Raw genomic sequence first — 18,642 nt, 5'->3', positions numbered from 1 at the left:
CCACTGGCTTCATTCAGCCACTCATCTTTTGATCTAAGTGGGCCCCAGTCTTGTTGCTTTTTAAAGCAGCTCAGCGATTCTTCAGCTCAATTTACACATGGCAGACTTTTCAAACATCCCTTCTTCCATTTAGTATTTTCTCAATTTCTGGAGAAACATTTCTTATGACAATATACGTGTGCATTACCTTGTCGTGCGGCTCTTGAAGAGTGCACAGGGCGTGCAAGACTTGCTCTGAACTTGTTTCCAAGTAGGATTCCACCAAGGTATTTACATGCACTGGCCCGCGGTCTGATGTGGTTATTGGCCACCAAAAGAAAACACAATTACAGATCAGTGCATTCACATACACATTTGGTTAGAAATGATTTGAAGAAACTTATATAGGAGGTTACAGAATAAATCCACTGAGTACTGTGCAATTTAACATTTATCCTGTGGGGATTATAGGATTTATTTTATTTTTAATATTTTACTGAAAGTTTTCAGTAAGGGAGTAAAGTGAAAGAAAAGAAAGGAGGGGGACTGAAACTGAAATGCAATACAATATATGGGTGTATAAATAATACAATTATTTCACCAAATGTAAAATTATTAATAAATTATATTTTTCATAAATGGATTCAAAATATCAATTTATTTATCCATACACAATCTGTCTAAGAGCAATCCATTTGTATGCTGCAAGACATTGTCATGACTTCTATCGATTGATTGAGGGGGGCCATGGTATTATCTTTCCAGTGAATAAGTATCAGTCTTTTGGCAGAAGGGCACAGAAAGTCTATCTACACCAGGGGTTTTCAACCTGCTCCCTACCGCCCATTAGTGGGTGTTTCAGGATTCTAGGTGGGCAGTAGGGGGTTCTAGAGCACAAGCTGAACCCTCCTTCCATCGAGCACTGGTGGGCAGTAAGGAAATTTTACCATCAAGAAAGATGCATTAGTGAGCGGTAGGTATAAAAAGATTGACTACCCCTTATCTACACTGATCCATACCCCATATAGTTGCTATAGAATTTAAAATATTATCACCTGACAAGTTTACATTTTTCAGTGGGGATTGTAAGATTTAATTAAAGACTGAGTGGCCAGCAACATGAGACACCTCTGCTAAAACTTCTGTTGGCTGCCTCTATGATTCTGAGCCACCTTATGATGCTATACAAAGCCCTGAAAAACTTGGGTCCATTATGTCTTAACTTCCTGAGCATTTCTATCCCAGTCTTCACTGAGATTATATGGAGAACTGTTAGTGCCCGCCCCCCCCCATCAGAGAGGTGCCATTAGCCTCAACTACAAGTACGGCTTTTGGTGCAGCCAATCCCATGCTGTGGAACACTCTTCCAGCAGAGATGCAGCATGCACCCTCGCTTTTGACTCTCTAGGTGTCTCTTGCAGACTTCATGCCAGCAGGCCTATGCAGTTTAAATCTCAAGAAGCCAGTTGTTTCAATGATTGTTCTGTACTGATTGCAATGGCTTACATTTTTATACTGCTGTATGCTGCCCTGATATTTTCTAAGAGGGTGGTATATTATTACAACAACAACAATTTAAAATAGCAGTATTCCGTGGCCACCTTAGGTTGAGCAGCAGTTGTGGGCCAGCTGCTTCAGAATAAAATGTGAGGAACTTCAGAAATTCTGTGGACATCACTGGAGACATGACTGATACTTACCTGAGTTTAGGATTTCTCTAAGCTCAGTCTTTACACCTTCCAGGACAGGCAGATGTGGGGAATCCAGTACGGCCAGAAGATGGCTGATATTTCCATGCTGAGCCATTCTTCTTCACACAAAGTGCTTCTGTGCATGCCACACTGGCTGTGTTGACTCTCACTGCTTCTGTCTTACTGAGGCAAGAGAAATAAATAAAACCCCTGCTTTTGAAATGGGTTCTTTTCCCCCCTTCAGCCAAATACTGACTTCTTTACACCTCAACCCCCAATGCTTTCAATGTATATGCATGCTCAGAAAACGAAAACTACTACTATCTGAAATAAACTTACAGTATTCTGGTGTACACCAGCAGCAAATTTTGTTATTATTATTAACTGTTCTTCAACACTTTAAATGAGTTAAACATATGCCTAAATCCCTCTCAGCAAAATCAATGGGGTTCAAAAAATACTCGTTTTATTTTATTTATACAGGGGTTGTTCCCAGTATAACTGGAGTACACTGTTCTCACCAATTAACAGTTAGCTTCCAGCAGATTATATAGTCAGCTTGAAGGTGATTATCCTGATTTTACAAAGGGCATTATTATTATTTTGCAGAAGGCAAACTGAGTTTGATACATCGCAGGCTGGCTAAAACAATACAGTGGTACCTCAGGTTATATACACTTCAGGTTACATATGCTTCAGGTTACAGACTCCGCTAACCCAGAAATAGTGCTTCAGGTTAAGAACTTTGCTTCAGGATGAGAACAGAAATCGTGCTCCGGCGGCCCGGTGGCAGCAGGAGGCCCCATTAGCTAAAGTGGTGCTTCAGGTTAAGAACAGTTTCAGGTTAAGAACGGACGTCCGGAACGAATTAAGTACTTAACCCGAGGTACCACTGTACAGGAATCTGTATGTGAGGCCTGATATTTGAACCCAGGCCCGTCTTGAGATTCAAAAAGTAAAGCTGTCCCACTACCCCCTAACAAAGCATTTTAAACAGACTTTCTGGACATTTCCCATTTTTGCCTTTCAAAATGTGATTGAAATCCTCGCAGCCTACAGGATTCTATTTTCGCAAACACACCGATTTCTAGCAAACAGCAAAAGGGGGGGCAGGTTTTTAGCTTTTCTTTTAATGCTAAGAACTGGGCTGAATGCCTCAAGCCAAGTCATGCTGGCTGGTGCCAAGTCAACTGGACTCCTGCCACTGTTGTCTTCATCTCCAGTGTCATCACCTCCTTTTCACTGCTATTTTGATATTCTACTAGCAATAGTACACAACATCTTGCACAGTGCTTTAATTTCAGGACAGACCCAGCGTCAATAATTCTTTGACAAAAGAGCTGTTGCTGCAGAACCAAACCGCCATTTCCCAGAGTCTTGGAACCGTCAGGGAAAACAGAAAAGGAAGTTATGTGAGATTTGTTTAGATTGTGACAGCTGACAGGCAATGCTGCCATTTTGCAAGCAGAAGCCAAACCCAAGCACAAAAACCCAAAACCATCCTTAAGGCATTTGGCAACTGCCATCCAACATCAAATACAGCTTTTATATATATGGGTTAGTGAAGGGCACTCAACACCAAAGAAGAACTATCAAATTTGCAATTATTATTTTTTTTTAATCCCAAACACTTGCAGAGCATCTAATAGCATTCCAGAAAAAAACAGGCTGCAATTTAAACATCTATAAAATGCAAAAGTTCAGAACTCTTTAATTGTAATGCTGACTCTCTTTCCGCTGCTAGAAAATCTGACTTTTTTTCATTAACACCAGTGGATAGGAAAAATAAAGATAAAGGATGATGACTAAATAGCTGTTGAGCACTCCTACATTCAACAATTTGCCCCAACTAAAACCACAAACTGTATTTTAAGACTTGAACAGATTAAATACTTCAGTTATCTAGGGCTCACATTCCATCATACAGGATCTTGGAAGCACCACTGACAAACCTCCCTTCAAAAGGCGGAAATCTCAAAGCTAGCCATACTCAGATTTTTTTTCACAAAGGACGGCAAATATGTTCCAGCAGCCTTAAGGGTTTTCAATGCAAAATCTGTTTCCCAACTCCTGTACGCTGCAAATGTCTGGCATAATGGGGACCTGCCTAAGCTAGATGACTTTCAGGCAAAATTTCTACAATCTCTGCTGCAGGTACCCAACTGTGTCCCCAACTCCATACTACTGTTAGAAGCTGGTGAATGCCCAATTTCAACTAAAGCATGGTGGGCTGCCCTAAAACATTGGCTCAGGATCTCAGTGTTTGCTCTAGGGAAGGGTTTGTACCAACACCTGACCAATGAGGAGTCTGTCAGCAAATGGCAGAAAACCATGGCTAAAAAAGCCACCTCTATTGGTCTGTCACCCCCCACAACTTTATTACCTGGGTTATGCAGGCACCCAAAAGACATTAAATCAAAGATTATGGGATAATACACACAGTGACTTGCGATCTCGATCAAACGCAATCTGTAGTCCGCTGGCAGTAGGAGTACAATATGGGCATGTCTTTAAGTTAACACCTTACATTAAAAACCTGGCAGTACCAAATTATCGAAGGTTATTCACCAAAGCAAGACTAAACATCTTTCCTTCTGCAGTGTTGGATGGCAGGTGGAGAGGACCCCCCTAACAGGACAGACTTTGCTCGGGTGCTCAAGACATCGATTCTATAAAACATATTTTGCTGTGCAAAATATGAGCAAGCCAGGGCTGAACTGATATTACCCTTGCTGGTACCTTTCCCGGGAAAATCAGAGGCTCACTATGTCAGGTTCCTATTGGAAGATCGGACAAACGCTAGAACATTAGCAGTGGCAAAGTTTTTATCAGTGGTTGCAAGAACCAATGATCCCTATCTTTAAGTCTGAACAAAATGCTTGTTTAACCTGGAGGTAGGCTGTCTGAATTGTGCATTGCTTTGTAACAATTTGTTGGGTCTCTGGACCGTAATAAAGATTGATTGATTGATTTTGAGACTTTCCAGAGAGCCACTGCTCCTGCCCTACAATAGTAAGTTGTACACAGGTGCCACATCCTTAAAGCACTAAGATACCACCTGCAACAATCATGGATTCTTCTGCAGAATCATGGGAGCTGTAGTTTGGCAAGGGTGCCGAGAGTTGCTAGGCGACACCTATATTGCTCACACAGCTAAAAATTCCAGAGTGCTTTAAAAATCAATCCTTCTTCCTAGAGAACTCTGGGAATTGTAGCTCTGTGAGGTGATTACAGTGTCTCTTAACCCTCAAAGTCTATGACAAACTAGAGCTCCCATGATTTCTGGGAGGACCAGGGAACAATTGTAGGAATGAAAATGTAATTTCTAGCCATCTTTGGTGATCAAGGCTCTCTCAAAAGAGCCAGACCTAACTGTAAGACTTAAATCTAAAGCTTCTTCTATCATGGCTCAAAAAAGTAATGCCTGCACACTTGCACACAAAAGCTCATACCAATAACAAACTCAGTTGGTCTCTAAGGTGCTACTGGAAGGATTTTTTTTTATTTTGTTTCGACTACGGCAGACCAACACAGCTACCTACTTGTAACTAGAACTGTGGTATAGTGGTTAGAGTATTGGACTATGGCTTGGGATCAAATCCCCACTCAGTCACGGAGCTCACTGGGTGTGACCTTTGGCCAGTCACTATCAGCCTAACAGCCCAAGATTGTTGTGAGAATAAAATTTAGAGGGAGGTGTAGAAATACATATGCCACCTTGAGCTCTTGGAAGTAAGGTGGGATAAAAATGCAATAAATAAATAAATAACAAAAATAAAAGTTAAGCAACTGCAAAGGACAGCTGGCCGAATCTCTGCTGGAAGGGTGTTTACAGTGTGGACCCACCAACCACAAGTGTCTGACTTCTAGCTGAGGCCAGCTTTGCCTCTGTAACACGGGGGTGGGGTGGGGGGCTACTAACAGCACTCCTGTGACTGAGCTGCAATATAAGGGCTATGGCGATCCTTAAGGTACTCTGATCCAGAAGCGCATTCTTTTTTTAAAATGCAGACTTTTAGGGTGTCATCTCCCTTCACACACAGCCAAGTCAACCAGGACACAAAGTTTAGTCTGCACATTACAATAGTTATCATAAAGCCTCCTGTAAAATTCTGCTGAAGTGGATTCTTCTTTGGATTGCTATAAACAAGGACCTCAAAGATGACTTCCCCCCAAAAAACCTAGTAAATAGACTGAAAGCTCAAGACAGTTTTCACATCCAAGCCAACCAGGGAATAACCTGCTGGACCAAACTGACTCACAGAACCAACATAGCACCCTCCAGGCAGTGTGGAGTACAACTGCTATCAGCCCTGATTACTGGCCATACTGGCTACAGCTGGAGGAAGTTGCAGTCCACAATTTCTCCCTGCCTGTAGACAATCAATGCCTGTAAGGAATAACTTTCATAAACTCTGAAAAATTAATCTTATTTTAAGTGATGGAGAGTATTATTAGTAACAAGCTCATTAGACAGAATAGCCTGAGGTATTTCAAGTATGCCTGCCATTTTGACAAATTAGCCATAGTTGGTATTAGTCAGTAGAATTTTACAGAGGTCATCACCAGCCACACACACAGAAACGAATGTGAGATAATTTTTAAGTGCATACAGCCACCTTGAATACTCTCTACTGACAGCTATGCCTGGGAAGAGTGGTTTTCCTCTCAATCTAAGCCAGAGATCCACAACAATAGGATAAGCAAGCCAGCTGACTGTGCCTGAAAAACAGAAAGCCTTGCAACAGAAATAATCCAGCTAAAAACAAAAGACTATTTTGTTCCTTTATTTGTGGGTCCCTCTGAATTAGAACTAGTCAACAGGATGTTTTTCAGAGGAGAAGGGTGCATTTTCTTTCCCCCCCAAAAATGTAAGAAAAACCCTGCTGGATAACAGTGGCCAAACAGATACCTATGAGAAGCCCACAAGTAGGATACACTAGCCAACTTTCCATATTCAAAAACAGGTTAGTCAAGATTTGCCAAACACTGGTTAAAATGTATCTCAGATAAAGGGGCCCTTAGAAGGGACTTCCTGGTTCAAGGAGCAGGGAGAGGACGTTTCAAAAACAAGCTTAAACACAAGAGAACAGACTGGGGAATATTCACAAAGGCAATTCACCCATGTCTTTGTCCTCCCCCCCCCCATTCCTCCCCTCTACCCACTACCACCTCTACTTAGCCCTGCCCACCTCACAGGAATAGCACACAAATAACACTAAAAGCTATAAAACTGAAATAAGTATCGTTCCTTTACCCTTCCTTACATAACAACAGAGCCCATCTACCCTTGCTTCCCTCCCCCTTTTTGGACCTTATTCTCCATTTCTTCTCGGTCTAAAGGCTTGCTTCATAGCTTTAAAACAATAAACAATTGGTTGCATCAACTGCTAGTCCTACTCAGTAGAACCACTGATGCCTAAGATGCATGGGTAAGTTAGGTCAATTAATATCAATAGGTCTGCTTTCAATAGAACTAGCACTGGGTACAACCCCAATGTACATGAAGCACTGTGATCACAAAACAAGCACTATAACTATTATTTAGCAGCTGTCTTATGATTCTGCTTCTCTACACCGCCCCACCGTGCCCCTTCCTCATTCGGCCCCTACCCCAAAAAATACTTAGAACTGATCTTCCCCTCATCTTCTCGATTTTTCTCCCCACCCTGTTTTTAGGCAAACACTATTCCGCAGCAAGAGCTTCAATTCAAAGACGCATTACCTCTATTATTTCTTTGCCCGCAGGACCCTCCCCCACAATATATTTAGCTTTCCCTCCGCATCGCCACTTTCTTTCTTCCTCCCCCCCCCCCCCCATCAACACACCACTTTTCCCTGACCTACCTCTCAGGGGCGTTGTTACGGATAAACTGAAAAGTTGCAATGACAAAAAGGCGTCCCTTAAATGCACGATGTCCCTTTATTGATTCTTCGCCTCCCTTCTGCTCCGATGCACACAGAGACAGCCCTACCCTCATGCTCCATCCTCTTCCCTGCTTCCTCTCGCCTGATGGACCACTCCTTCCCCACTGCCTCTTATTCCTCTCATCGCTACCCCCGTTTCTTCTTCCTTCCCCCCTGCTTTCCCCACTGTCATCCATTCATTCTTACCGAACTCCAAACCTAGATATTCACCCTTCCGATTCTGCTCCGGCGGCTGCTCCTCCTTCGCCTACGCTCAGCTGTTTACCACTCAGGACTCCTAAAGCCCACAGGGCGCCGCCATCTTGCCCCGCCCAGATATCCCTCCGCCGCCTTTCTCTTCTTCGCCCCCTCCTTCAGAAAATAGTCCCCCTCCCACAACACAATCGACCCCCGCTCCTGCCCGGTCTCACATCCTTTTGCCGCCTCAACCAAGACCCCTTCTCTTAGGACACTGAGACCCGAGCAGGGTGTGTACCGTCTCCGGTGTCCTTTGCTCTAGGTCGGAGGCGGACGGTTATCAGAACAGGTTGGCAATGCGTAAAGCGTACAAGAGGTCTCGTGATTCCGAGGGAGGCCCGCGGCGAAAAAGGTTCCAGCACTAGGGGTGGGTCATGTGATGCGAAGTCGCTCTGTGGGGGAGTAAGGCGGGAGGAAACTTTTGCAAACGGACAAGCAAAGCTGATGGAGGGAGGTGCTACCGGGTTCGGCCCTGGGGGCCACGCCCACCCTGTTTACGTTAGCAACTGCGGCCTGGACAACTTGAACCCGCCTGCCGCGTAATTAGAAACTGGCCAGAACTAGGAATAGGCCCGCAGCTCACTGGAGGGGAAAGCTACAAGGGCAGACCCCTTGGTCTTTCTATGCAATATCTGAGTTTCCATTCGTCTCATGAAAGCAGACACGGTTGCATTAAAACACTACATTTATTCCAAGAACATTCATCGCTATTACAGTGGTACCTCAGGTTACATACGCTTCACGTTACAGACTCCGCTAACCCAGAAATAGTACCTCGGGTTAAGAACTTTGCTTCAGGATGAAAACAGAAATTGTGCTCCGGCGGCGCAGCGGCAGCAGGAGGCCCCATTAGCTAAAGTGGTGCTTCAGGTTAAGAACAGTTTCAGGTTAAGTACGGACCTCTGGAACGAATTAAGTACTTAACCCGAGGTACCACTGTATATATCAGCATAATAACCTAGGAAGAGTCAGGTGGATCAAGCCAATGCATAGCTGTCAACTTTCAGATTTGAAAATAAGGGATCAGCAGACTCACCTGTTTCAGGGACAGTCTACGGGATATCTAACAATCCGGGATAGCAGCGGGAAATGGCGCTGGAATAAGGGAATTTCCCGCAAAAAAAGGGAAGGTTGACAGCTATGAGCCAATGGCCCAATATTGCAGGAAATATAAAAAATAACGAAACAGGTAATAGAAGTAACAACAGAAAAAGCACAAATAAATATATTCCAGGACAATAACCCACATGTACATGACAAGGAACTCATAAGTCACTCTCAGCAGCTGGAGATACCATAGCTAGACACACACAGGAAAGACCTATTGAGAGCTGTCATAAGAGAAACCATGCTCAGAGAGGGTAGTTAATAAATGAACCTCTCAGTGTTACGTATTTCTGTGCTAACAAAAGAATTTATCTTTTTACTTGTATCTTTTACTTCTGTGTTGCTGTACAGTGGTACCTCTGGTTACATACTTAATTCGTTCCAGAGGTCTGTTCTTAACCTGAAACTGTTCTTAACCTGAAGCACCACTTTAGCTAATGGGGCCTCCTGCTGCCGCCGTGCCACCAGAGCACGATTTCTGTTCTTATCCTGAAGCAAAGTTCTTAACCCGAGGTAATATTTCTGGGTTAGCGGAGTCTATAACCTGAAGCGTATGTAACCTGAACATATGTAACCTGAAGCGTATGTAACCCGAGGTACCACTGTAATACCACTAAAGAATGTAGCTGAGCAATCCAACCATTGACTCTATCAAAGGTATCCCTTTTGTATCTTTCTAAAAAGTGTTTTTCTTATCAAATGTATCACCTCTTTGTATCTTTCAAAAAAGTGTTTTCTTACACTAGAAGATGTAACTAGAATAGAAAAATGTAACTGGTAAAATGTAGCCAAAAGATTTTACCGTGGTACCTCAGGTTACGAACTCTTCAACTTACGTTTTTTAGGGTTACGAACTATTGTAACCCGGAAGTAAGTTGTCCGAGTTCTCGGAGGCCTCGCCACTGCCTGGAGCCAAGCGAGGACATCCGCAGGGCCTACGGAGCTCTCTGAGGCCTCCACGAATGCCAGGAGCCAAGTCGATTGTGATTGTGAAAGAGGACCCTGAGCCCCCACCCAAACAATGACTATCATCAGCGTAGGTAAGAAAAAAATCACATTTTCATTTTGTACTGTTTTATTGATTTCATTTTATGGATCAATGGCCTCGTTAGATTGTAAAAATCATGTAAAATTGCTGTTTTAGGGGTCGCTTTTCATTGTCTGGTTCCTTTTTGCGTTTTGGTTTGTGTGGCTTTTTTGGTTTTTTGACTGTGATTTGTTCTTCATTTTATGGGACTGACTTGTGACTTTGCTTTTGTGACTGTGGCTTGTGACTTCATTTTTGGGACTTGTTTTTGTGACTGTGTGGAACCCACTTCAGCTACTGGTTGATTGTGTGACTTCAGAAATTGATAAAAGCCCCCCATCCAAACTGACTATCATCAGTGCACGTAAGAAAAAAAATGATATTTTTTTTCATCTAAAATACTGTCTGAGAAGGGCAGATATGGCAAAAACTGTCGTAGTCCAGATCTTACAGCATGGTCATCTCAAGCAGGGCTTGTTCCCATCGCAGTACAGCACTGGAGTCAAAGGCTTCTCTCCTTGTCAGACTTCAGCCAACCTGCCCAAGATGGATCTCTCTTTGTTCTCCCCTTCTTCTGGCCAACACACCTTGCTCTAAAAACCTCTCTGTTCCTGTCACCTCAAACACACACACCACCATCATGGCAACCTCCGTATGCCCAGGCCCAAGATTCCTCTTAGATGGGTCATTGACATCTTTTGTCATGCCAACGCCTCTATCTCAGATGGGGCCCTGGCTCGAAAGGAAGCTTAGCCTGTACTTTTCCACTGACTTCCAATCTTGCCTTCAAAATGCCAAATAATCAAATCCTACCATTTACTAATTTCTAGGGTTTAGGCAGGTCCCCCAAAATCTATAATACTACCACCCTTTTAGAAAAAGAGACATCTTTCCATAGGTGTGCAGAAGAAATAACAGAACAGTTACAGCATTTAGAGCAACACATCAAAGCAGGTAATAGTGCAGTGACATGTTTAAAAACACAAGAACAGTTAATTTCCAGGTGACCTCCAGCTTCCCTGGAATCCTCCAGGCTTTCTCTTTCCTATTGAGGTACACTCTGATAACCATTCCAATGCAGCTTACCCAGTCACCCACACTTGGCAGCCAAGATTATTAGTTTCCAAAGCATGTTTAAGTCAGAATGCCAGCCTCAGAACCAGAGCTGTCTCAACCCAGAGGCCCTTCGTCATCACTATCAACATTTTCACCATTTCTTATCAGCACAGTTCCTATACATCATTAACAGTTTTCATTATCACAAGCATGCAAAAGCACAGAACTGAACAGAGTAATTTAGACAAAACACTTACTAGATCCACCACCACCAACTGCATTCAAGAAAACAAAACACACCACAGTGTTTCAAAACCTTTGTTGAACTTGCAGCAGGCAAAGTCCCTTTGTAAATCTGTTCAGTCAGCAGAACCCCATCCTCCTCTCCTTGTTGCAATACCCTGCCTGGGGTTTCCACAGAATTCTTACTATTGAGTAAATCAAACAAAGTTCTCAGTCCTTGTTGGTTAATCCACAGGTTCAGTCTTCTTGGGCCCTGCTATTCCTTCTGGGTTGTGGGTCAGGGCTTCCAAACTTACACCTGCAGCCCCAAAACAATTTATGCATCTGCTTGAAACACAATTCAAGGACCCCCAGCTGTTTCCTCTCTGGCACATGTGGAATCTCCTCCCTGGGGCCCAGTCCACCCCATCTCCTGCCCCATATCCCAAATAAAAATCTTGCCACCAGGCTTTATCGGGGGCACTTTCTTCAGAATCTCCAGGCCCGCCCCACCCACACAGATGTCCAGAAAACCCCTCTTTGCATATTCCTGGTCAGTGCCGGATTTATGTATAAGCAAAACAAGCTTTAGCTTAGGGCCCCACTCTATTGGGGGCCCCAAAAAATTTTAAAGGAAAAAAACAACCCTGGATGTACATTTCCAAAATATAACATAACAAATACATACAGCAACAGTGTTTTGGGTTGTGTAGGCTCCTATGACGTAAGTAATGGACCCCGCCTGCTAGCCTGCTCCCTAAAATATCACTGGTTTGCTCATTTCTTTATATAGCTCAACAATTACTTTGATAAAATACATATTTTGTTATGTGCAAATGGCTTTAGATACCTATTAGGTCCATAAATTACCATATACCATATATGCAACTGAAAAAAACAGTTACAATTTGTTGTTGACAAAGGACAGCTGGACATATAAAGGGCCCCATTACCTTCAGTAGCTTAGGGCCTCTTCAAACCTAAATCTGGCCCTGCTCCTGCTGCTAAACAAAGACATGTAACTTCCCCAGCGGCTTTCTTCCCCAGACCGCATTGCTCTTGGCAGCTCTGACTGCTAGAGTCCACTTAAGGACTGTTTCTAGCATTGGGTCATTTCCTCTCCCACTCAAGACCATTTGGAGCCATCCAAGGGACAAAAGCCCCAACATTCCCCCCTCACCAAATCCAACAGGCACTGAAACCTCCTGTTTCGTTTCAGCTGTCTTCTCCCTGAAATAAAAAAAAAGGTCTTATATGTATAATAAATGTTCATAAATGTACGAAGCAAACACGTACATAAATATATAAACCGCATGTCTGAAGCAGCACAGGAAAACAGCCCTGGAACCATTTTGACTCTCAAACTGACCAAATGTTTTCTCTGCAAGTTTGAAGGAAATGGAAAAGTCTCCCCATTGTCTTTTCATTCACAAATCCTGTCTTAAGGGTATGTCTGTGTATGAATAGGGTGAGCCTGTGACCTGGCTCAGGAACTAAGTATTTGTCATTACAAAAGACTGGCCATGCTTCCCAGGGTATCCAATCAAGTGACCCTTAACAGGTCTGCCAGGAAGGAGATAAACAATGCACTCAGGTTTCTGTTGTAGACCGCCCCTTCTGTGATGTAGGTATGGTGTATCTGGGGGGTGGTCTTGAGCTACACCCCTTCTGTGATGTATGTATGATGTTTCTGGGGGTGGTCTTGGACTCCAGGGTGGCCAATTTAAAATGTCTATATAAGGGAGGGGAGCACCCTGTTGCAACAGTTCAACAAAGATCAGGCTTACGAGCTGCTTTACTTCTCAATATTCTCTGGTTGGCCTCTGTTATCTTCTCCGACCGATGGAGAACCTGCAAAGGACTCTGTAAGGGCTCTTATGTCCCCCATAAGGAAATAAGGGCAGATTTTCGTTTATTACATCCCCTTTCTCCTGGCACCCCCTGAAAGTATCAATCCAGCAGTCATCCACTGCTCTTCTGGCTTCTCCCTGAGCACAAAGGAAGCTGCTGCCTCTTCCATGGGTAGACAGACCAGCATCTACTGCCTTCCTCACAGGTGCTGGCGCATCTCCCATTTCCTCAGGGACAACTTCCAACTCATTGGGAGCCAACTGTTCCCCCACTCCAGCCAGCTCATACTTGTCTCCATTGCATTCAGCTGCAGGCTGCAACTCCTCACAGTCCAAGCCCTTCAACTGCCCACCCACATTCTGGATCTTTCTGGCCACCCTGGGCGGTCTGGCAGCTAGGCTCCCGGATCACTCCCTGACCCTTGTAGCATCTCACCACCCAGCGGTGCACTCTCCTCACATGTGGTATAGAATTCAACTGGTAGCAATTCTTGCTCTTTGGCACCTCCATTTTCTCTTCTTCTTCCACCGCTGGCTGCTGGGTTTTTGCTGTGCAAGGAGACTTCTCCCCCACTATATCACCAGCTGCCTCATTTCATCAAATCACTGCTCCTGGTGCTTTTCCAGCCTAACTCAAACAACTCAAAAGGTGTTACTCTTTCTCCCCTCCATTGTTACTTCAGGTGGACGTTGCACCTATGTCAGGGGTAGGCAACCTAAGGCCCGGGGGCCAGATGTGGCCCAATCGCCTTCTAAATCCGGCATGCGGATGGTCTGGGAATCATGAGTAGATTGCGTCCTTTTATTTAAAATGCATCTCTGGGTTATTTGTGGTGCCTAGGAATTTGTTCATTTTTTTATTTCAAAATATAGTCTGGCCCACCACATGGTCTGAGGGACGGTGGACCAGCCCACGGCTGAAAAAGGTTGCTGACCCCTGGCCTCTCCAGAAGCACAGGTCCTACGTCTGACACCAGTGTTATAAAAGTTAGACACCACCCCCACTCTCTGCTGAGCAGTAGGAAGATTCCAGGGGGTTCCAGGCACTCACCCAGGGTTTGTGCCCCTTTGGAGAATTGAAGATGTGGAGGAGACTGTCATAGCTTTAAGAAATATGATATATTCACATATTTACACCTTCAGTCTGCATGGAGCCCAGATCTTACAGTATGGTCATCTCAAGCAGGGCTTCTTCCCACAGCAGTACAGCACCAGTCAAAGGCATCTCTCCATGTCAGACGTTGACTAGCCTGCTCAAGCTGTATCTGTCTTTGCTCTCCCCTACTTCTGTTCACCACCTTATACCGTAAACCAACTGACCGACAAACATATCTACATGCCTCTAGCTACCATCCCAAACATACCAAACAGTCCATTGTATATAGCCAGGCACTACGTTACAGCCGCATCTGTTCCAATTCTACAGACAGAGACTCTCACCTAAGAGATCTACAGCAAACCTTCTCAGAACTAAAATACCCAGCAGATGAAGTCAGACAACAGATCAACAGAGCCAGACTGATACCCAGAGAGAACTTGCTGCAAGACAGACCCAAAAAAGAAAATAACAGAACTCCACTAGTCATCACATACAGCTCCCAAGTTAAAACAGTTCAACGCATCATCAGAGATCTACAACCTCTCCTGGACAATGACAGTTCTCTTTCTCAAGCTTTGGGAGGAAGACCTTTCATTGCCTACAGACAGCCACCCAATCTTAAACAACTCCTAACCCACAATAATACTACAACCAGACTTAACACGGACACTGGCACCAGAGCCTGCAATAAACCCAGATGCCAACTTTGCTGCCACATACACCCGGACAACACCATTACTGGCCCCAACAACATCACACATACCATCTCGGGACTATTTAATTGCTCATCGTCTAACATTGTGTATGCCATCAAATGCCAACAGTGTCCTTCAGCTCTCTATATTGGACAAACAGGCCAAACCTTACGCCAAAGAATAAACGGACATAAATCTGACATCAAGAATCACAAAACAGAGAAACCAGTAGGAGAACACTTCAATCTCCCAGGACATTCTATACAAGATCTCAAAGTAGCTGTTTTACTACAAAGGAATTTCAGAAATAGACTGGAAAGAGAAGCTGCTGAATTACAACTCATTACCAAACTTAAAACAATGGAGAAACCTGGTCTGAACAGAGACATCGGATTCTTATCTCATTATACATGACTAAGCCATTTCTCACCTTCTCACCCCTTGCCTTTTCCTGTAAGACCTATTACAGTCGTTAAGAGTCGTCAACAGGCTCATCTCAGCTATCTACCAATCTCCGATTCCCACCACCCTTCTAAGTAATACCCCTCCCCACCTTCTCAATATATAGAAGGATCTGGTAACTTCTGTTTCAGTGTATCTGGAGAAGTGTGCATGCACACGAAAGCTTATACCAAGAACTAACTTAGTTGGTCTTTAAGGTGCTACAGGAAGGAATTTTTTTATTTCTACTTCTGTTCAGTACACCTTGCTCTAAAAACCTCTATTTTCCTGTCACATCAAACACACTTCCCATTGTTGTAAGCCATTATCACATTTATTGTTGCCCTTTGGGCCACCACCACACCATCAGCATGGCAACCTCTGTCTGCCCAATATTCCTTCTAGTGGGGCCATCAACACTTTTTGTCATGCTAACACCTCTGTCTCATGTGAGGCTCTGGCTTGGAAGGAAGCTTAGCCTGTACTTTTCCACTGACCTCCAATCTACTCTTCAATACTCCCAATAAAATCCTACCATTTGCTAATTTCTAGGGTTAAGGGAGGCTCCCTTTTCAAATCTATAAAACCATGCTCCCCTGGTCCCTCCCTGGTACAGTATATTGGCCTAGTTTAACAGATTGGAGGAATTTAGATAATAGGCTGGTCAGCTCTTGATGACAGAATTAGCTTCATTTTGTTCACGCTGTGTTATTTTGCTAAAGACTCTTTCACTGCTGCTTTGTGCTGTAGTCAAGACTGCTGTTTAATAAAAGCAGCTAGCTTCCCTCCACTTGTGTTGTTATTGCCACTGAATCCAAAATAACTCTTCACCTTTGGCCAAACGTTTTGAAACTTTGGGAAAAACTTTGAATGGTTAACTTATTAACTATGTTTAAACAGAAACTAAGGCTCGAATGCTGTTTAAAAGAGAAAAAAAGGCTCATTTTCTATAGAAGTGAAAGCAATCAAACTGGAATGACTGGAAAATATAAATATATTGAAGGTACCCAGGGGTTGGGACATGATATTTACAAGAAAATATCCACTTTAATGTACCTCATCATTTACTTGTTTAAAATAAGTTTGATTTTTATGCTTATGATTTTCTCTATACCTATAGTAGCACTGGAGTGCCCTCTACTGTTAAAAGAGGACACACACCAGGGTGTAAGTTCTAAAGCAGGGGTCAGCAACCTTTTTTAGCCGTGGGCCGGTCCACCGTCCCTCAGACCATGTGGTGGGCCGGACTATATTTTTTTGTGGGGCGTAGGAATTCGTTCATTTTTTTTATTTTTTTCAAAATATAGTCTGGCCCCCCACACGGTCTGAGGGACAGTGGACCGCCCCCCTGCTGAAAAAGTTTGCTGACCCCTGTTCTAAAGGTTTTGGGTTAATTAAAAAACATGGAAAGCTTAGATTGGCAAAGGACACTATTGCTTAATGGCCAAAATGAGCTACAGATATTAATGTAATTTCTTTAACTGTGAAGGGGTTGGGAGATCCAATAAAATGCACCAGAATGGCAACTTATTTGTTCAAAATGGATCCATATATAGTCTTTTTTGCAAGAAACCCATAAAACAGATAGGGGAAAAAATTGTTTAACAGTCATGGGTAGGCCAAAAGTTCATGGCAAGTGGCTTCAACAGAGCTAGAGGGGTGGGCCTTATTTATGGCTGCCATATGTCCAGATTTCCCCAGACATAGGAGGAATTCAGCCCTCATTAACAGCATCTGGCAGAAATCACTGAAGTGTCTGGGAAAATCCAGATGTATGGCAACCCATGTCAGCAGTGTCACTTTTGGTGATATTCCTTTAAAATAGCTGAAAAACTTCCCAAAAATTATTGCGAATTTGCTCAACGTGTTTCCATATTTTCATTTTGAAATATAGCAACCCTACCTTATTAATACATTAATTATTTAAATTTCAGTCTACAAAAGGATTGAGAGATTAAAATGGAAGATACGTTTTTGTTCAAGACATTATTAATGAAACACAAAATTCCACATTGGCACTTATTTATGCAAATTACCCTTTCTGCAAAACAAAAAACAAAACAAAAACCTCTGGCCAAACTGAAAAAAACTGAACTGTGTGGGAAAGGTGTTTTCTTAACCCGGAACTCTGGAAAAGGCTGGCTACAGTGGTACCTCAGTTTAAGAACAGCCCTGTTTACGAACTATTCGGTATATGAACTCCACAAAACCGGAAATAGTGTCCCAGTTTGAAAACTTTACCTCGGTCTAAGAACGGAAGCTAAACGGTGGAAGGGCACTGGCAGCAGGAGGCCTCATTAGGGAAAGTGCTCCTTTGTTTAAGAACGGCTTTGGTTTAAGAAAGAATTCCCGGAATGGATTAAGTTCGTAAACCGAGGTACCACTGTACTGGAAAGTGGGAAAACTCTAATGTTCTGCTTGAAGACTCTGCAGGAGCTGTGCATACTCTGCTGATCACACCGGTCAAAGTTTAGTATAGTATCAACAACAGATGGTAAGCCCCGTATAACAAATTATGGGCCAACTGACTCAGTAGTACTAACAAGCAGTAATTTCACACACATGTACAGTGGTACCTCAAGTTAAGAACTTAATTCATTCTGGAGGTCCGTTCTTAACCTGAAACTGTTCTTATCCTGAGGTACCACTTTAGGTAATGGGGCCTCCTGCTGCCACCACACGATTTCTGTTCTCATCCTGAAGCAAAGTTCTTAACCTGAGGTACTATTTCTGGGTTAGTGGAGTCAGTTAGTAGGACCTCAGGTTAAGAACTTTGTTTCAGGATGAGAACAGAAATTGCACGGCAGCGGGAGGCCCCATTAGCTAAAGTGGTGTCTCAGGTTAAAAACAGTTTCAGGTTAAGAACAGACCTCCAGAACGAATTAAGTTCTTAACCCAAGGTACCACTGTACCTCAAAGACCACATCTCCCTATATAAACTGACCCGGATGCTGCAATCATCATCCAAGGCCCTTCTTTGTGTTCCTCCTTTGCGAGAGACCCAGAGAGTGGCAACATGAGAATGGGCATTTTTTGCGGGGGGCCCCACCTTGTGAAATGCTCTCCCCAGGGAAGCTTGCCTAGCACCTTTGCTACATACCTTTGGGCACCAGGTAAAAATGTTTCTCTATAACCAGGCCTTTGGCTGATTGAACATTCGATGGGCTTTTAAATGTGTTCACAGAACTACAATTCCCATCAGGCCCAGCAAGTATGGCCAATTGCCAGGGATGATGGGAATGTGTAGTTCAGCTGATCAGCAGTGGCTCTCCAGGGTTTCAGGCAGGGGGCACACCAGAAATGCCAGGGA

At 43.6% G+C, this 18,642-nt stretch overlaps 2 protein-coding genes across 9 annotated transcripts in view; one reads left to right on the top strand and one right to left on the bottom strand.

Annotated features, from left to right (window-relative positions):
* The window catches only part of TSC1 (TSC complex subunit 1), a 31,702-nt gene extending 23,768 nt beyond the window's left edge, over nt 1-7,934 (bottom strand). For 3 of the 7 annotated variants that reach the window (XM_080990595.1, XM_080990590.1, XM_080990596.1), the window contains exons 1-3: nt 7,809-7,934; nt 1,680-1,853; nt 188-291 (exon numbers count right to left, since the gene is read on the bottom strand). In XM_080990595.1, coding sequence (XP_080846721.1) covers nt 188-291; nt 1,680-1,785 — 210 coding nt within the window. In that variant the 5' untranslated portion in view covers nt 1,786-1,853; nt 7,809-7,934. Of the gene's footprint in view, nt 1-187; nt 292-1,679; nt 1,854-7,517; nt 7,539-7,784 lie in introns of those variants that run through there. The other 4 variants (XM_080990591.1, XM_080990592.1, XM_080990594.1 and 1 more) reach the window with 4 other exon arrangements.
* Nucleotides 7,935-9,861: 1,927 nt separating this feature from the next.
* GFI1B (growth factor independent 1B transcriptional repressor) overlaps nt 9,862-18,642 on the top strand; it is a 29,173-nt gene continuing 20,392 nt past the window's right edge. For both annotated transcript variants that reach the window (XM_080990657.1, XM_080990656.1), the window contains exon 1: nt 9,862-9,982. The gene's annotated coding sequence lies outside the window, so the exon portion shown is untranslated. The remainder of the gene's footprint in view (nt 9,983-18,642) is intronic.

The sequence above is a fragment of the Podarcis pityusensis genome (genome assembly GCF_964106645.2).
Source record: "Podarcis pityusensis genome assembly, chromosome: Z".
Lineage (NCBI taxonomy): Eukaryota > Metazoa > Chordata > Lepidosauria > Squamata > Lacertidae > Podarcis > Podarcis pityusensis.
Note: the sequence above shows the minus strand (reverse complement) of the source record. Positions and strands in the feature narration are given on the sequence as shown.